The sequence below is a fragment of the Lytechinus variegatus genome, chromosome 1 (genome assembly GCF_018143015.1).
Source record: "Lytechinus variegatus isolate NC3 chromosome 1, Lvar_3.0, whole genome shotgun sequence".
In the NCBI taxonomy this organism is placed as follows: Eukaryota; Metazoa; Echinodermata; class Echinoidea; order Temnopleuroida; family Toxopneustidae; genus Lytechinus; species Lytechinus variegatus.
In genome coordinates, this window is record NC_054740.1 from 43,783,203 (window position 1) to 43,801,504 (window position 18,302).

Genomic DNA, 18,302 nt, shown 5'->3' on the forward strand with positions numbered 1-18,302 from the left:
TGATGATGATCCACAGCATTTATATTGCACCATATTTTTGTTAAATCATTCTTAGGCGCAGGCTCATCCAATAATTAAGCTAATTATTACACATATCCTGAAATAAGTTAGTTTTGAGAGACGATTTGAAGAGTTCAATGTTGTCATTGTTGAATTATGAATACGTGTAATTAAGTGAATTATAATGTACTGCCTGGTGATTGTTAGGATATGGTAAAGAATATAAACCACAATGATATATGGTAAAGACTTTTGTTTTTATTTGCTTCATGTTTACATGTACTTCCGATTCCATGGTAGGCTTGATTTATGAGTCTCTCTCTCTGCCGATGCTGGAATTACTGTAATACATCTCTCTAACAAAATTATGCGTGTCTCAACTACCGGAATAAAAGAACTGTATCTGCCTCACTGCCTTATCATTTTAATGACTACACATTAGGCAAGTGATCTTACAAGCTAGAGTTTATTTACTTGTCAAAACACGTAATCACACCCGCGTACGTCGTATAAGCAGTGCTAATTGGGATTATTATATAGCAACTTACCATTTCAATGCTATATGTTATGCGGGCATATGCGGTATGTAACCACACAAGCGCAATGCTGATTTTTTTTGTTACAAAAAATCTAACAAAAATAGATAGTGAAATTAATTTTCAAAAAGAGAACAAATGTTAAAGCCTGAGGTTAAAACGTTTTGGTGCTAGAAATTCACATGTCTTTCCCTCAGGGACATGATTTATCGCCATTGCTTTTCAGGGGAACGTTGCAGAAAGAGTTGTAATCAAACGCAGATTGATTTTAAACCAATCAAAAGTGCTCATTCGGGTCTTAAGTGCTTAACATTTTGGAGTAGCGTGAAACTCTCTCGGCAACGGACCTTTGATGCAGATAGGCCTAAATCATCCCTTTTAACATTGCAAACCTATCAAGAAGTACTGACTTTCAGTATTTACTACTGAAAAATGAGAAAAATGCCGATAGTCTCGTGCAAATTACTGATTTCTAAAGTTACAGTTTTGTGTTTTCCTATGATATTTCGTTAAAAATACTGATTTCCTTACCAAAATACTGATTTTCAGCTTTTCAAATACGAAGGTGTGCTTGTCCAGGTTTGCAGCTCTGACAGTGGTTGCATCATTAATTCCTTCCATGGGCTGCATGCTTGGGTGAATCTTCAATGATAATAGGCTATATTACAATCCTAATGTTCAAATATTTGAGCTTTGACGTATTCGATTTACACTGAGAAAAAAAACACCTATAGCAAGTTGTCAAGCTTTCACCATGTTGCAATTATAATAGTTTGGGAAGGTATATTGAATGAGATGCGAAAGAATACGTGACGTATCTTTAAATCTTGCATTCCCGGCATGAATTATTTGTATAAACGCATTCAACATGTTCAATGAGCTCATTAAAATGACGGTCTTTGGCCTATAATATACCAATGTCATTTACTTGTTGTTTATACGTTATTATGTGATCATGAAGAGTAATAAAAAAACAATATATGAAGACGAATTCATTATCCGAGTATGGTCTCATTTTTATTGTGAATGTTAGCAACCACTGTTGTTTTGTGAGTTTCCACACTGATTACATGCTACAGTCAGACCAACGAAATTGACTATAAACCGGCCGATATAACGTCATTAACGTGATAAATTTGGTCGGAGTAGAGTCAGTCCCGCTGGTTTGACCATGTATAACCCATCTACATTCACCTCGATTGGCTGCACAAAGGAATGAAAGCCTCTCTTTTTTTTTGGGGGGGGGGGTGTCCTAACGACTGAAGGTTAAATACTATTTGTCGTTATATTAGACACAATTTTAGGTATCGCATAGGGCCTATATGAGCGCGAAGCGCGAGTTGTGTATTCTCACTTGTATCTCCTAACCTTGCAATATGATATTTTAAGCACTGTTAAACTGTTAAACTTGTATGAAAATCCAAATAAAAATGCAAGTGTAAAGCGCAAGCTGATGAATCTTTTTTATTTGACGTAATGACGGGAAATTCTAAGCACCTTTTGTCATCAGCATGATCAGTACCAGAATGTATAAATAATGGTGCGAGCTTGAAGCGCAAGTAAAATTTTAATACACTGATCACACCTGACAAGTGTGTAAGGACAGTTGTAGATCTAGACTTAATGAACAGGTTATGCCTACCTATCTCACTAAACAAATGGTGCGAGCGCAATGAGTGAACTGATTGTTTGGGGGTTTTAATATTCAACCCTGATAACGGGATATTCTATGCATTATTTGAATTCATGACCATTGTTTTCACTAACATAATGCGAGCGCGAAGCCCACTGTAAATTATTTTTTATTCCTATTCAGAAATTTATTCTTCTTATTCCCGCCTTTTGGCGTCACTGGGGGGGGGGGCCGCTTCGGTCACACTGGATCCGCCTATTTTCCGAGAGGAGTGAAAAAGAGAAAATGCGAAACGAAAAATAAGAAAGTCCTACATACCCTTATTATTCGATTGACCAAAATACTGAGAATGACTAAGGGGAAGAAGGTGAAGAAGTTAGAAAAAAAATGAGAAGAAACTCAAGAGGAAGAAAAATAAAGAAAATGTCATTTTATTTAAAAACAAGAATTCCACATTGGCTTCGCGCTTGCTTAGTCTTTTCATGATCATGATGAATGCAAAAAGTCCTTAGAATATCATGTCTTCATATTAACACAAATTATTAAAAATTATTTAATCGTAGCCCTTAGACACATCATAATAAAGGCATGAATCTCTCAGATCGTATCAGGGTCGTCGCACGATCAGTGCATGATACGGATTCCTGCGAACAATCCATACGGTATCTGTCAGTGGCTTACGGATGGTGGGTGGAGATGTGCTTGAGGACCATGTGATCCCTCAAAGTTTCACGACCAACAAAAAAAAAGAAAAGGAGCGAAATGGGTGAAATATGATACAATTTCCTGAAAAGTAGGGGACTATGTCAAAATCTGTCACAAAATCATGTTTTCGTATTGCAATGTAAAAATTTTTCACCGCTTGCTTTTCTTCCTCGCAGATTGTAAGAAATTGTGTTCCTTAAGGTATGTTTACCCCCTCGTTCTTGGCTCATCATGCTTTTGGTCTCTGTAAGTCTTTTTGCCATCTACAATGCCTCATGAAAATCGTATGACAACCGTTAATAGTATTATTATTATGAAAACCGTAGTCACCTGCGATGCACCGTACGATGATTGTTTCGCAAGTATAAATGAGGCACTGCGCGATATGCTCACAATGAACAGATGTGCTTAGAACATAATTATTTGAAAATTTTAGCTTCGTCCTTGAATGATTCATAATTTAGTTAGGGTCGTTACTGCAAAATCCTTAAAAAAAATTTTTGATCAAAATTCAACTCTCGCTTTCGGCATGAACGTGATGAATTCATTTTCCATTGAGAAGCATCATGAACTCTTTATTGATTCTGACACAGGTGCTAAATTGTCCCCTTTTCAAATCAGTTTATAACACAAAAAATCAGTTCGCGCTTAACTCTTGCATCAATTTTACTCATCATGATCATGTTTACAAAAAACACTTGTACAGAATATCCTGTTTCAGGTCGATATAAATTTAATTTAGATAAGTGCAGACCGGTAGACAGGGAGCGTCCCTAGGACACCCCCCCACAGCAAAAAAAGGGGAAGAAAAAAGGAGGAGAGAAGGAAAGGAAGAAATAATGTAAGAGAGTAAAAAAAAGAGAGAAATAACTGGAAAATACAAAAATCAGGTTACTATTTACAAGCAAGAACTTTTCTAGGGCTTCACGCTAAGTGACAATTCTCTACTCAAGAATATAACGTGGGACATTAGCTCGGGCTATTTGAAAGTGGATATCTGGGGGGGACTGCCCCCCCCCCTCTCTCTCCTTCAGATATCGGCCGTTGATCGCGACGAAAATTGGCGCGCCCATCACCCATGACGTATAATCTCCACAATTCGATAGTCAATATTTTACCAAATTTATTTTGATTATTGATTATGCTGATTGATATTTTAAAAATTCTACTCTCGCTTCGTGCTCTCATATTGTTAACTCAGATACCAATCCTATTTATAAAATGCTCAGAATGTCCCATTTTGTAAGTCTGCTATAGTCGCATTTCAGTTCACGCTTCACGCTAGTAAACTTTGTTCTTTATTAAAAATGTGCATAAACTGTGAGTGTAGGTTGGAATAACAAAATTTGTCACTTCGCGCTTAGCGCTCGCATCATTATTGTTTAGTTATCGATACCAATCCTGATCATGGTTTGAAATAAGTGCTTATAATGTCAAGCTTTCAGGACAGAATAAAAATAAAAAATAAGCTCGAGCTTCATTCTTGCATATTTCTTTTTTTTTTTTTGGGGGGGGGGGGTGAGTTGATGAGCCACTCACTCATGAGCAACGGCAAACAGTCCTAATCAACAGGTCATATTCCACGACAATACATTACAAATATCAGCCTGTGCGTCTTGCTTGCATTATTTATTTATGCTCTATATATGGGATACCTCATCTTGATCTTAAAGAAAATTAAGTTACGATGTACTTAAAACTTCAACCTTTAGTTAGCTTTTAGCGGCCGGTAGGGAAAAATGTGGATTAAAATATTTTCCCTCCTCCCTCCCTCCTAACGGAACTGAACAATTAGGTACGCCTGCACTAGAAAAGTCAACGTGTTATAATTTAGCCCCCCCCCCCCGCACAAATGATTCAAGGGCGTTTAATGAATTTAAATCAAAATGCAGTATATGCAGGTATCTCTTCACCTTGCCTTTATTTCCCTGCTATCGAGTTTCTCCCTTCGCTTCTGGAGTTTTTTTTTTAACCATTTTGTTTTCTTTAGGGGCCCTGACTGTGTAGATGGGCACCCATTTTCACTGCCCCCTGATTATGTGCCTCTATGGCGTATGCTCGAATATGGAAAGGTCTTTACAACTTTTACTGAGCTATTTAATTTATTCATTCATTCATGAACATGAGACAAAATTAACGCTTACATTTCAGTCTGTCTAAGCCTCTGATCTGAGGTGGATAAAATATGCTTATCTTATTCATGGTTCTCCATTGACTACACATTAGATGTATGACGTGTTTTAATTTGAAAGGATATTTTCCCTGACACTGTTTTTAACCGCATACATTCGTAATTCCGAAGTTTCGTTATTCCGAAGGTTCGGATATTCCGAAGGTTCGTTATTCCGATGGTTCATATTTCCGAAGGTTCGTAAGTCCGAAAACAAAGGGAGGTTTGTAATTCCGAAAGTTCGTTAGTCCGAAATTGTAATGATTAACGAACCTTATTTCGTTTTCGGACTAACGAACCTTCGGAACAACGAACCTTATTTCGTTTTCGGACTAACGAACCTTCGGAACATCGATCCTTATTTCGTTTTCGGATTATCGAGCCTTCGGAATAACGAACCTTCGGAATAACGCCACAAATGTTCGGATCAACGAACCCTTTTACGTTTTTCGGATTAACGAACATCGAGGTATAGGAAATTTACGTGTTTCGGAATTACGAAGTGTAACCGTTTTAAACATGAACATCTCTTAAATGTCACAAAAGTATTTTTTTGTTAATATTGTTCCTTATCTGCTCTCAAGCTAAAAATGTCAAAATTTCATCAAAGTTGGAGCAAAAATAGTGAAGGAGAAAGGAAGTTCACTTGCATACACCACTGAGTCTTCTACTACTATACTACTACTACAGTACTACTACTACTACTACTACTACTACTGCTACTGCTACTACTACTACTACTACTACTACTACTACTACTACTACTACTACTACTACTACTACTACTACTACTACTTCTGCTGCTGCTACTACTACTACTACTACTACTACTGCTACTGCTACTACTATACTACTACTACTACTACTACTACTACTACTACTACTACTACTACTACTACTACTACTACTACTACTACTACTACTACTTCTTCTACTACTAATACTACTACTATTGCTAATACTACTACTACTGCTACTACTGCTACTACTACTAATACAAGTTCTACTATTACTACTACTACTACTACTACTACTACTACTATACTACTACTACTACTACTACTACTACTATACTACTACTACTAATACTACTACTACTACTGCTACTACTACTACTTCTACTACTACTACTACTACTACTACTACTACTAATAATAATAATAATAATAATACTTCTTCTACTATTAATACTACTACTACTACTACTTCTTCTACTACTAATACTACTACTAAGCCGCGGATCCAGGGGGCCACCCCTCTATTGGCGGAGCAAAAAAAGGGGTAAGGGGAAAAAGAAAAAACAGTAAAAGGGAGGGGGAAAAGAACATGAAAATAAGAGGCTGAAGACGATTGAATACAAAAAGAAAGGGCAAGACTTGGAAAAGAAAAGGATCTTTCATGTCACTATACAGTGCGTCCCAGAAAAAACGAAACCGAGATTTAGCGATCATTTATCATTACTTAATCATAAATAAAATAGACAAATGACCTACCAATTTAAAGCTTAGAATCTCTTCTTTCATCTGATAGTACTCAGATTATTTTTTATTCATGCATGACTGAGCAAATACAATTTGAAGAAAGGATATCAAAAACTCATTTGGCGGGGGGTATCTGGGTTTCAAAAAGAAAACCACATTTTTGAAAAGTTCAGTATCTCCTCTTTAATTTGATACCTAAATTACAGAAAATGGTCAAGAAATAACAAAGTTCTGGTCATTTGAAATAAGGCTTGAATTTCAATAATTTCATAAAATGAAGAGGTTCTCCATGCTGGCTTTCGAACTCACTCGACACTCCGTTTTGTTGACGATCAGCCATGCATTAAATCTTTTGTTCACCATCCGAAAGCTTCTTTGGCATGTTTGGGAAACCGGTGAAAACACGTTCATCTCGTGAAATTATGGAAATACAAGCCTTATTTCAAATGACCAGAACTTTTTTATTTCCTGACCATTTTCTGTAATTGAGGTACCAAATTAAAGAGCAGATATTGAACTTTTCAGAAATGTGGTTTTCTTTTTGAAACCCAGATACCCCCGCCAAATGAGTTTTTGGTATCCTTTCTTCAAATTGTTTTTGCTCACTCATGCGTGAATAAGAAATAACCTAAGTAATATCAGATGAAAGAAGAGATTCTAAGCTTTAAATTGGTAGGTCATTTGTCTATTCTATTTATGATTAAGTTATGATAAATGATCGCTAAATCTCGGTTTCGTTTATTCTGGGACGCACTGTATACTGTGTATGAAATTTTTGCTCGCGCTTCGTGCTCGCATTGCCTGATCGATGATACATATCTTGCTCAATAGGCTGAAATAATGTCAAGTTTGAAGTCAACATACAAAACATATTTGAACTCAGACATCGCGCTCCCATTATTTTGTTTGATTTACAAATTAATTTGAAAAAAGTGCTTCGTAAAAAGTTCATTTTATGGTCTTGAATATCAACATTTCAGCTCGCCGCTGTGCGCTTGCATTATTTGATTTGGCGAGTACCTATATATCCTCTTCGTGCATTCTATAAAGTTGTAAAAGTATCCTTTTTCAGGTCTGATTGTCAAAACATATCACCGCTACTTTGATTGAGTTATATAGGTAAAAATGGCAGAGGTAATAATGGCAGAGGTACTGACGGAAGCAAAATGCAAGAGGTAAGAATCGCAAAAGCAATCCCGGGTGGATGGCCAGTCATGCGTGAACAAAAAAAAAAACGCGTGTAATTGGGTGGGTTTTTTCAGTTCGACGCGGGCCGCGCGAGCTCTCCGAGTATCAAAAACACCAATTTTAAACAAAACAGGGTGGTTTTGAAAGACTTGTGATTACAAGGTCAAATGTATTTAGGGTATTTATTCCAAAGCTTTTCTTATAAAGATTGACCAAACGTTGTATAGGGCATGTTTTTTTCCCCAAGCTTTTTCATCGTCGTTTCGGAGAAGTTTTCGTGTTTTCCCGATTGTAAGCTACGGGCCTGAGAAACGGGAAAACGGATCGTCAAACTTTTTTAGGGGTCATATTAATTCTGGCGACAATTTGTTTAGAGGCCAAAATCTGTAAATGAAGCTCGCGAAAACTTGTTTAGGGGGTTATCTTGCACACAGAGAAAAACTAGTGTAGGGGGTGTCTGGAAAAATTTGGTCACGCATGTGTACAGCAATAAACATGACTGCCCCCCCCCCCCCGAGGTAAAAATGATGGAGTTAAAACTGGCAGATCTAGGTAAAGGTGGCAGAGGCAAAAATGACAGAGGTATAGATCGTAAAATGCTCATTCAAAAAAAATTTTCAGGAGCGAATATGAAACGATTTGTATGTTGATATACTTAAGGTGCAATAAAAACCATGTTCATTCTTTTTTTAAGAAAAGGAAAATGACATTTCATTGTTATGGGAAAAATTGCTCGCAAATGACGTCACCATTTAGATATAAAATTCTTATAGCTTTTTAAATCTTTGATGGATTCCCTTAAACCCTCATCAATATCATTTTAATTATTTTTTCTATTCCAATTAACTTTATATATCAGGGTGAATTTCCCCTTTAATGAACTTGGGATTCAAAGTGTGCTTCAAATTTGAATATTAGAAGAGCGATTCGACATGAGAAGGCTGTGCATGTAAGTCCAGGACAAAAATAAGAAATACCAACTCAAGTGTTATCAATTTGGTGCAGAAGATCAAATTTACTCTTTCCATTAGTCCAACATTATAATTCTTATTTTCTTCTCAGAACCTTTCTTATTTAATCTACTGTACATGGAGGGGCTTTTGGACTTTTTGGCATGGGAGTTTATCACTGGCCATTTACACCTCTGTCATTTTTACCTCTGCCATTATTACCTGTACCATTTTTACCGCTGCCATTTATACCTCTGCCATTTTTACCTCTCCCATTTTACCTTTGCTATTATTACCTCTGTCATTTTTACCTCTGCCGTTATTACCTCTGCCAATATTACCTCTGCCATTTTTACCGCTGCCATTTATACCTCCGCCATTTTTACCTTTGCTATTTTTACCTCTGCCATTTCCCATTTTCACCTCTGCCACTTTTACACCGAGCCGTTATAATCCTCTATAATAATTCTCTTACAAACTTCTTAAAAATCCCCTTTTCAAGACAGATTATCAATGAAAAGTTTCAGGTCGTGACCCATGCATCACAATTACGAATGTGCTTAAAATGGCCAGTTTTCAGGCCTTGGTGTCAACAATTACGCGCTCTCATTAGGCTTATGAGATTAATAAGTAAGACAATAACATTTTTATAAATTCCTATATAATTAAAGTGTCCCTTTTTCAAAATGGAATATCGACAAGTTTCATCTCGCGATTAGAAAGCGGAATAGATAGATAGTCACCATTTTCATATGATGAAGAATGTTCATAGTAATAATGATAATAATAATACATTGTATTTATATAGCGCTTAATACGTGATGTTTCTAAGCGCTTTACAAAACAATTAAGTAACATACATCAATAACATTGGACAGTTAACATACAAGAAAGGAAATGTACAGTGTAAAGTATTTTCATATGACAAATTACAAATTAGCTAAGAAAAAACTGCCTACTCATGTTGGGAAGTACATGAACAAATAATGAAAATAATAAAAACTATGACGTTTATTAATTAATTAAATAGTATGTTCCGGCCTTAGGTCAAAATAATAATAAAAATATCAGCTTGCGCTTCGCGCTCTCATCATTTATTAAGTGCAATCCATATCCACGTTTGCAATTGTCCTACAAAGTGCTTGAAATAGTGCTTAAATTTACCCTTACCTTGCGCTCACATTATTGATTTTTATAATAAAAATGTACATGTGTTTAGAATGCCCAGATTATAGGTGGAAATCTAAAATATAGGCAAGCATGTTAATTGAGATACGCAGCTTGTTATATCAAAATTTTCTGCTCGTGCTTCGTGTTCGCATTATGTATTTAGGAAAATACCCAATTGCCCAGTTTCATTGATTTACAAAGCATGAATAGAGACGTATATCCCATTTTTAGGTCTAAATCACAATATTTAAACCGCGCTTCGCGCACGCATAATTTGGTTGTTGAAATATCTGTTGTCTTCATGGCTAACTGCTGTCCTGAACAGGTCCCTTTTCGCTCACGCTGGAATTTACATAAATACTTTCTTCTCGCGATCGCAGTAATAATTTAGTTACATACGGGATCAGAAACATTGCCCAGAATGTTCAATTTTCAGGACATAATACATGAAATTTTCAAAAATTTTAGGTCGCGCGTTGCGCTCGCACTATTTAAGGCTTATGGGATTCTATTTTGTTTTAAAAGAATAAAGCTATTAAAGTATTATAATAAATAGTGTCTGTTACGACTATCCCTTCAAAGAAACCACACAAAAAAACAATTTTGAGCGTCTGATGGGGGAAAATATGGGTGAAAAAAATTCGGGCCCCCTATTGGCGAAAGCTGGATCCGCCCAGGACCCGCCTCTCTATCTACTACTACTTCCATACTTCTACTACTACTTCTATACTTCTACTACTACTTCTACTACTTCTTCTACTACTTCTATACTTCTACTACTACTACTATTACTACTACCTGGTACAGGGGCGGATCCAGCTCCCGCCATTAGGGGGGGATGAAAAAAATTCATCCATATTTTCCCCGAAGTTGTGAGCGAGCGAAGCGAGCGAGCAACAATTTTGACACTTTAATTACAAAAATCAAAGTTTGTGATAAATCTAATAAGCCCTATTTGAATAGTGCGAGCGCGAAGCGCGAGCTGAAAATTTTGGAATTTCATGTATTTTTTCCTGAAAATTGAATATCCTGGGCAATGTTTGCGAACCTGAACACGATGCGTATGTAACTAGATAATGACAGAAATGTTTGATATGGGTTCTGGCTTGATCGAAAATTGACCCTTTGAGGAAGATTTGCAGTTAGCCAGGAAGACGAAATATGTTTCAACTTTTAGATAATGCGAGCGCGAAGCGCGAGCTGAAATTTTTTGAGATTCCTTCCTAAAAAAAAGATATTCTAAGCATTTTTTTTAAATAAACGGTATAGGTATAAAACTAAACAATGGATGCGAGCGAGAAGCGCGAGCCGAAAAATTTTGAGATTTCAGACCTAACAATGGGAAACTCTATTCATGTTTTGTAAATCATGAAAAAGGATGGGTAATTTGGTATCTTCCTACATTAATAATGCGAGCACAAACTGGAAAATTTTAGCACGTTTTGAATAAAGATCAAGCTGCGTATTTCAATCAACATGTGTGCGCGTGTATTAGAGTAAGACAGAATCTGGGCATTATGAATACATTTCATTTTTAACATGAACATCAATAATGCGAGCGCGAAGCGCGAGCGGAAAATATTTGATATTCCGGTATGAAATGGGTGAATTTGCACTATCTATAGCACTGTAGAAAAATTGTGAAGTGTATGTGGATAGTACTTAATTAATGATGTAAGTGTGAAGCGAGAGCTGATATTTTTATTATTATTTTGACCTAGGACCTTGACATTTTTGTCATCATATGAAAATGATGACTATCTTCCTATTCCTCTTCCTAAGCGCGATATGAAACTTGTCGATAAAAAAGGGTTAATTTAGTTATTAGGAATTCATGAAAGTTTTATCATCATATTTATTAATGTAACAAGCCGAATGAGTGAGTGAAATTTGTTGACATTTGAGGCCTGTAAACTGGATATTTTAAGCACTTTTGTAATCATGAACAGGATTTATGAGTTGAAATTTTTGATTCTGTCATAAAAGGGGGATTTAAGTAGTTGGTTATAGGATCAATATATAAAGAATCTTATGTTATAAAAAGTCAATATGTAGGCCTACTTGGCAAATCAAATAATGCGAGCGCACAGCGCAAAAAGTTGCAAATGATATTCTGTTTCTGTTTCTGTTTGTGGTAACTCCCGTAGGAACTCGGCAGGACAGCATTTTGCTGGTAAACGCCAAGCTGGCATAAAACCAATTACCTACGAAACGTTTTACGTCTAGGTTAATCAGTCATAATGGCTGACACCATACAACGGACATTTTACAGAGCACTTAACAAAAAATCAATTTGTAAATCACCAAAAAAAAAAAATTCTTGATATCCTAGCTGAAACATAATTGACTTCGAAACTTGATATTTTAAGCTACATATCAGCCTATTGAGCAAGATATGTTTCTCGTCAAACAGGATGTGCGAGCGCGAAGCGCGAGCGAAAATTCAATTTCATTTAATTGTTTTTATTTATTTTTTTTTATTTTTTCACAGAACAAAATAATGTGGTCAAAAGAGTAACAATGAACTAATACAGACAAAATAAATTGAGGCATGTACAGTATATTACATTCATAAGTAAAAGTAAAACAAAACGGTATTATACATGTATATAAGCAAAATATCATAACCATTATAAAATAGAATTCTGAGAAAATGGAGGGATTCACTTAAAAGCAGTGCTTGTATTGTGTGGACCCCTCTAAATAATTGTTTAGAAATTTTAACAAAGAGACATGAAATATATATTTTTAAATCATTTTCTAAGTCATCCCCTGACATTATTTCATTCACTCGTCTCCCTCCTCTTTTATTCTCCTTCTTTCATTCTCCTTCCTTTCCCCTTCTTTTTTTTATTTCCCCTTTTTTTCTTTTTGCTCCGCCAAGCCCCTCGGGCCCCCCTTTATCCGCCTATGTGGTACTATCTCGTATAAATTAATATGTTATTATTTCTACCTGAAAATGGGACATTCTAAGCGCATCCTTTTTGCAAACATGTCCATGGTGAGTGCAATTAAAGCTGATATTTTGATAAATTGATTTGAAAACGGGGCAGTTTCAGGGACTGTACAGTATTTGCCGATAGATGGCGTTTACATGTCGACAAAATAATTCGGCGGATAATTCGAAAGCAAAAAATTTAACGAGAGGGATGACAAGCTTCAAGTTCAAGGAAATCTGACTGATTTAATGCGTGAGTACAAATTCGTGCAGTTTGTTGATTATTATGTAAGGCTTGGGGATGAGACAAATTAAGGTAATGATAGTGTGTGCAATCTGTGTGAAAAATGGTGTATCAGCTATCAAATCGCCGAGCAGCGCTTCCCGCCGGTTACAGAGAACGGTCTTTTATAGGTTCTTCTCGCCGCAACTCTAGGCATCGTTGGTTGTCACCCTGGACGGACGCGTGCGCGCGCGCCGTTACATTTGTATTGGAAAATCGCAATCTGAATTAAAGACAAGTTTAATTTATAAACGATAGTGGATTAGCCTGAGGAGTTTGAAATTTAAAGATTATTATTTTGAAAAGAGTTCACTCTGCTCTTCCTCTGGCAGTGCACTGGTCACTCAGTCTAACAATTACTATACTTACTGGTTAGACAGCTGGCAGCCGTTTGTTTCGAGTCGAGGAGTTATTCAGATCTGTTAGACTAACTAACATTTTATTTCTCTTCCATGTTTTCGTATGGTAGTGAGTCCAAACTTTGAGTACCATATGTCCACACGTCTGGGATGGTCGTTGTTGTTGTTGTTGTTCGTTTAGGGCCTGTTTCACGCCCTAGTAGTCTCCTCGGTAGACACTTGGTGTTAGGAACTCAAAGGTAGAAAAAACTGCTAGGTAATTGTTTTGTTGGCGAGTTAGGTGGCTAGATGTTAGCGCTTGTGGATGAGACAAATGCTACCACCGATGTTCTAATAATAGATTGCATTTGCTTGGTCATTGCAGGGTTGGAACCCAGGAGGGTAACCACTGAGATCTCTCTGAGATGGTATGGAGTGTTAGTTTTGCTGTATCCTTTCTCTATAGTCTGTATCATCTTCAGTCTACTGGACTCATAGAGTGGACAGTGGAGAAGGACATGCTCTATAGTTTCCCTGTCTCTGTTGCAACTGCAATTAGGTGAAGGGTGGTTGTGAGGGAAAATTCTGTGCATATTGTCATTGAGTTTGGTATGTCCTGTGAGCATCCTCATTAACTTCACTTCTGTGGATCTTGGAAGAGAGCTGTGTGCATTCTTCCTGGCAACTGTGGGCTGGAGTTGGTATGTCCATCTTCCTTTTGTAGATCTGTCCCATCGTCGTTGCCAGAGCTTCTCAGTATTCTTACGGATAGTCTTTGCACTTTCCTTGTGCAGAGTAATTGCGGAAGCTAATGATGATGAGCTTGCAGCTTCCAAAGCAGCATCCTTGGCTAGTTGGTCAGCAAGTTCGTTTCCCATGATATTTGCATGTCCAGCGATCCATGTGATTGTGACAGTAGTGCCTCTACTTCTTAGAAGAGTGATGTTTTTATTAGTGCGAGACACAACCTCTGGGAACGATGAAGAGTGGAGAGAACTGGTCATGGCCATGACAGCACTTTGACAGTCAGTAAGAATGTGCACTACCTGATCAACTAGGGCTGGTTTCTTCAGGGTGACGTGTTCCACAGCTGTTTCTATGGCGACCATTTCAGCATGAAAGCTACTCGAACTGCTAGCAACAGGCTTTCCGATGCAGATTGGTATGCAGTTCAGTCCTGTCCAGTAGATGACAATGCCTGCTCCGCAAGGACCTGGGTTCAACAATGCAGACCCATCTGTGAAGATGATAGTATCGGTGTTGAGACTTAGAATGAAATCAGTCGCCAACTTCAGAGCCTGGTCCCTCTGCTCACTGCTTCTGTCTCTACTATTTCCAAGGTTTCTCCACTCAATACGAACCTCTTCCATTCTGCACGAGAGGATGTCAGACATATCTTCGATAGGTTGGGAGCCAGGATCACTTAAATGTAGGCTAACATTCAGATCTTTAAGGGCCCTGGTCATCAAGCAGAGAGGGGTGCTTCTGGGTCCAAGTGAGAATGCTGGATCACCCAAGAGACTTTGGACTAAAACCCTAAAGTTATCTGTTTCTTCCTTACTAAGAATATATAAAAATATATAAAAAGATCTGGACCAAAATAAAGGATATACCGTATTAATTATTATTCCGTTTTGGCCTGAAATGCACCAAAACAGGAAAAAAACAGGGATGGTCATTATCTCAAAAACTAGCCGATATCCTTAAAATCTGATATCATCAACGTGAAAAGCGACCTAAAATTTCCCTTTGGTACAAGTTTCTATACTGTACTTTACTTAGGATGAGTTCAGTATTCATGAAAATATTGACAAAAGATCGGCAAATTTGTCACCGTTAGTGCCTGTTCCGAAAAAAATCTGATATTCTCAACAAGCATCACGATATCATCATTTCGCAAGCATAAATCATCAAAAAAGTGAGTTAAATGTGGCAGTGGTACTAACCGATTCTATAGCATCTTGCCGTCAATCTGATATAAATATTTTACTTTTTGAGCCTGAGTTTTTGTTTAAATTTCCACAAAAACTTTGGTCCGCGAAGTTAGGTCACACTTTTTCAGAACAGTTTTCCAGCACAGTGCGCATTCGCCGATTGGAATAGAATTTTGAGATCGCGATACCGGCGAAACCAATTGACATATTTTACATTTTCGTCAATGTGAATGATTTCATAGTTTACGATCTTGCCGTTAATGTGGTAATTATTTCTTGAATTGGTTTTGTATAAATTGTGAATTTATTTTGTGAACAAATTGAAGCCTGATGAATATTTTGAAAAGTCTGCGAAGTTTGGACACCTCATCATACACAGATGCCTGGCTCGCGATCGTGCAGCAGCCATTATAGGGTGTTATAAATGCAAAATCCCCCCCTCCCCCCCCACAGGGATCATCGATTTTTGTCTTTATTTCATAAAAATATATAAAAAGAACTGGACCAAAATAAAGGATATACCGTATTAATTATTATTCCGTTTTGGCCTGAAATGCACCAAAACAGGAAAAAAATAAACTTAAAGTTTAACTAGTTAAAGGACAAAAAACAGTGACTTACTTTGGCTGTTGGGCAACTCCCATTTCCCTGGTTTATCCGAACGTAATACATAAAACATATCCTGGCCATTGAGTCCCTGTACAGATCGAGTTAGAACTTAGGTCTCTGTAATTGGTGAGTGGAGCCAACAGAGTTCAGCGGAACAACCAATAAAACAGAGAATGAAGCTTTAAATAGGTCTATGATCACTCATCCTACGAACGACGAAATACTGATTAAACATGATGGGGCCCCCTTAAAAATGTTCAATCTTGTCCTTCGAGCCTCAGTCTGAGACTCTGTCTGAGTTAGCCTTGAGGACTTCATGATGATATCTTTTAATATTTTGTCATAAAATTTGCAAAGATCACTTCCTGAAGAACGGTTGTGTCCTTACCTACTCTTAAACTAGTTAATTGAGGCAAATTGGTCTTGTGAACCTCATTGCAAGGGGCTTTTCCAAAGTGGTTTGGAAGGCTTCAAGTGTTCCCTTTACACATTAAACTACATATAGTTTCCAATAAACTGGTTTCTACTAAACTAGTTTTAGGACTAATAAGAATGGGGTCTTTATTCTGTACAAATTCAATTTTACATCGTCACCACACCTGGCATTAATATCTTTTAAGATGTTACTCTGAGCTGCGTGCTCCTTTGCTTATATTTTATTATTTTATTTAGAAATGTTGAGATGAGTGAGACAAGCTACAATGACGACCGCACCTGAGAGAAAGTACACTGCGCTACGGAAGAGGCTAGATCAGCTAGGCTACCGCCAGGCCTTGGGTATAGAGTCTGTGCCTCTTGTTGAGAAGCTCTTTAGTGACCTAATTCACACTACAGAAAGTCTAAAGAATGCCAAGTTACAGGTAACATATAATTTTCTTTATCAGGTGAAAGTAACCATCAAAATGAGGATTTGAATGTTCTGCAAAAGTTTGCAGTTGATTATGCAGTTGGTTTCAATTTATCATTAAAATCTGCTGTTTATAGTTATAGTACCCTGAAGACCCTCATTGTATGATTCGGTTAGATGTCCTGCTCCACAGATTTCTGTATTCTGTACTTGGCTTTAATTTAAACTCTGGTGGGTGTTTCATAAAGCTGTTCGTAAGTTAAGAGCGACTTTAAGAACGACTGGTGATCCTTTCTTGTGGTAAATGGTATACATTGGCGATGGTTAAGCGTGTAAGAAAGGTTCACCAGTCGTTCTTAAAGTCGCTCTTATCTTACGAACAGCTTTATGAAACGGCCCCCTGGTCTTAACTTTTTGTTTCAATTGTGTCATAAATCTCAGAGTAAACTCATTCTGTTTATTCATTACTGTTTTAAATAATGGCTCTCATAATTTTTTTTTCTTCATTTATGCTTAAAAAAAATTGATTTTAGAATCAGCAATATTTACTTTTATCATCAAATTGTTGAGTACATGTTTATGCCTATTTAAGGCTCCCATAAAAGTAAACACTTTACTAACAAGAATATACATGTATATGATGTATATTGCTTAACATCAAAATGCCTAAACAGATGCAGTTCCTATTCATGAGCATAAATGTTTAATGTTTCATTTGTGAACTGATGAGCTTAATTTCTTTTCATGTGCATGCATACTGTAACTTAAGATTTGAAGAAATCATGTAACTGGTAAATACTTTACTAACATGAATATCAGTATGTAGGACTAGAGTGAAATATCACGGTATCTTTGGAAGAGTTTTAAAAGGTGAAGAAATAAAATATCATCGTTGATTTTAACATATTTTGTCAATATACTAATAATTAACATGAAAATCAAGTTTAAAAATTATTTGTCCGTGGGTCAAAGTAAAGGTCAAATGTCACAACCTTGTAAACCGCTACAATACATGTACATTATTTGATGCACGTTTTGGATTCCTCTCTAAGTTTCCTAATAAATGGTACCAGTTTCATGAAAATTGGTCAACACATTACGATGCAGTGGCCATTGAAAGTTGAAGGTCACGCCCATTTTTGTCAAAACAAGGAGAAAGGGGCGGGCCATTGCGCGAGAACTGACGGACCAATTGGACTTATTTTTTTTGTTTTGTGTGTGGGCCATGGTGAATTTTATGTGTACCAATTTACAACGAATTCCGAGACGGTCGGGTGCAAAATTGCACATTCATTGGGTGAATTGGCATGGAATATGAATATATCAGCCTGATCATGTATTCTCTCTATGAGAAAATCCATTTTGAAATGTATTGCAAAGTACAGTGTACACGTGCGATTTGAATATGCTTCTTATGAAGCAACAAATAGCTATATTTGGAATAATTTCAAGGTCAAATGATATGGTTTTGAGTTCAAATATTTTATGTAGCTTCAAGTAGACCAAAAGTGAAACATGAT

The 18,302-nt window shown here is 36.8% G+C and overlaps 2 protein-coding genes across 2 annotated transcripts in view; one reads left to right on the top strand and one right to left on the bottom strand.

Moving 5' to 3' along the window:
* Positions 1-12,924: 12,924 nt before the first annotated feature.
* Positions 12,925-18,302, top strand: part of LOC121414893 (centrosomal protein of 135 kDa-like) — a 68,162-nt gene continuing 62,784 nt past the window's right edge. Inside the window, exons 1-2 of the mRNA XM_041607946.1 lie at positions 12,925-13,024; positions 16,608-16,795. Coding sequence (XP_041463880.1) covers positions 16,637-16,795 — 159 coding nt within the window. The 5' untranslated portion in view covers positions 12,925-13,024; positions 16,608-16,636. The remainder of the gene's footprint in view (positions 13,025-16,607; positions 16,796-18,302) is intronic.
* LOC121430674 lies at positions 13,698-14,858 on the bottom strand. The gene has a single exon (XM_041628016.1). The coding sequence runs from the start codon at positions 14,856-14,858 to the stop codon at positions 13,698-13,700; it is 1,161 nt and encodes a 386-aa protein (XP_041483950.1).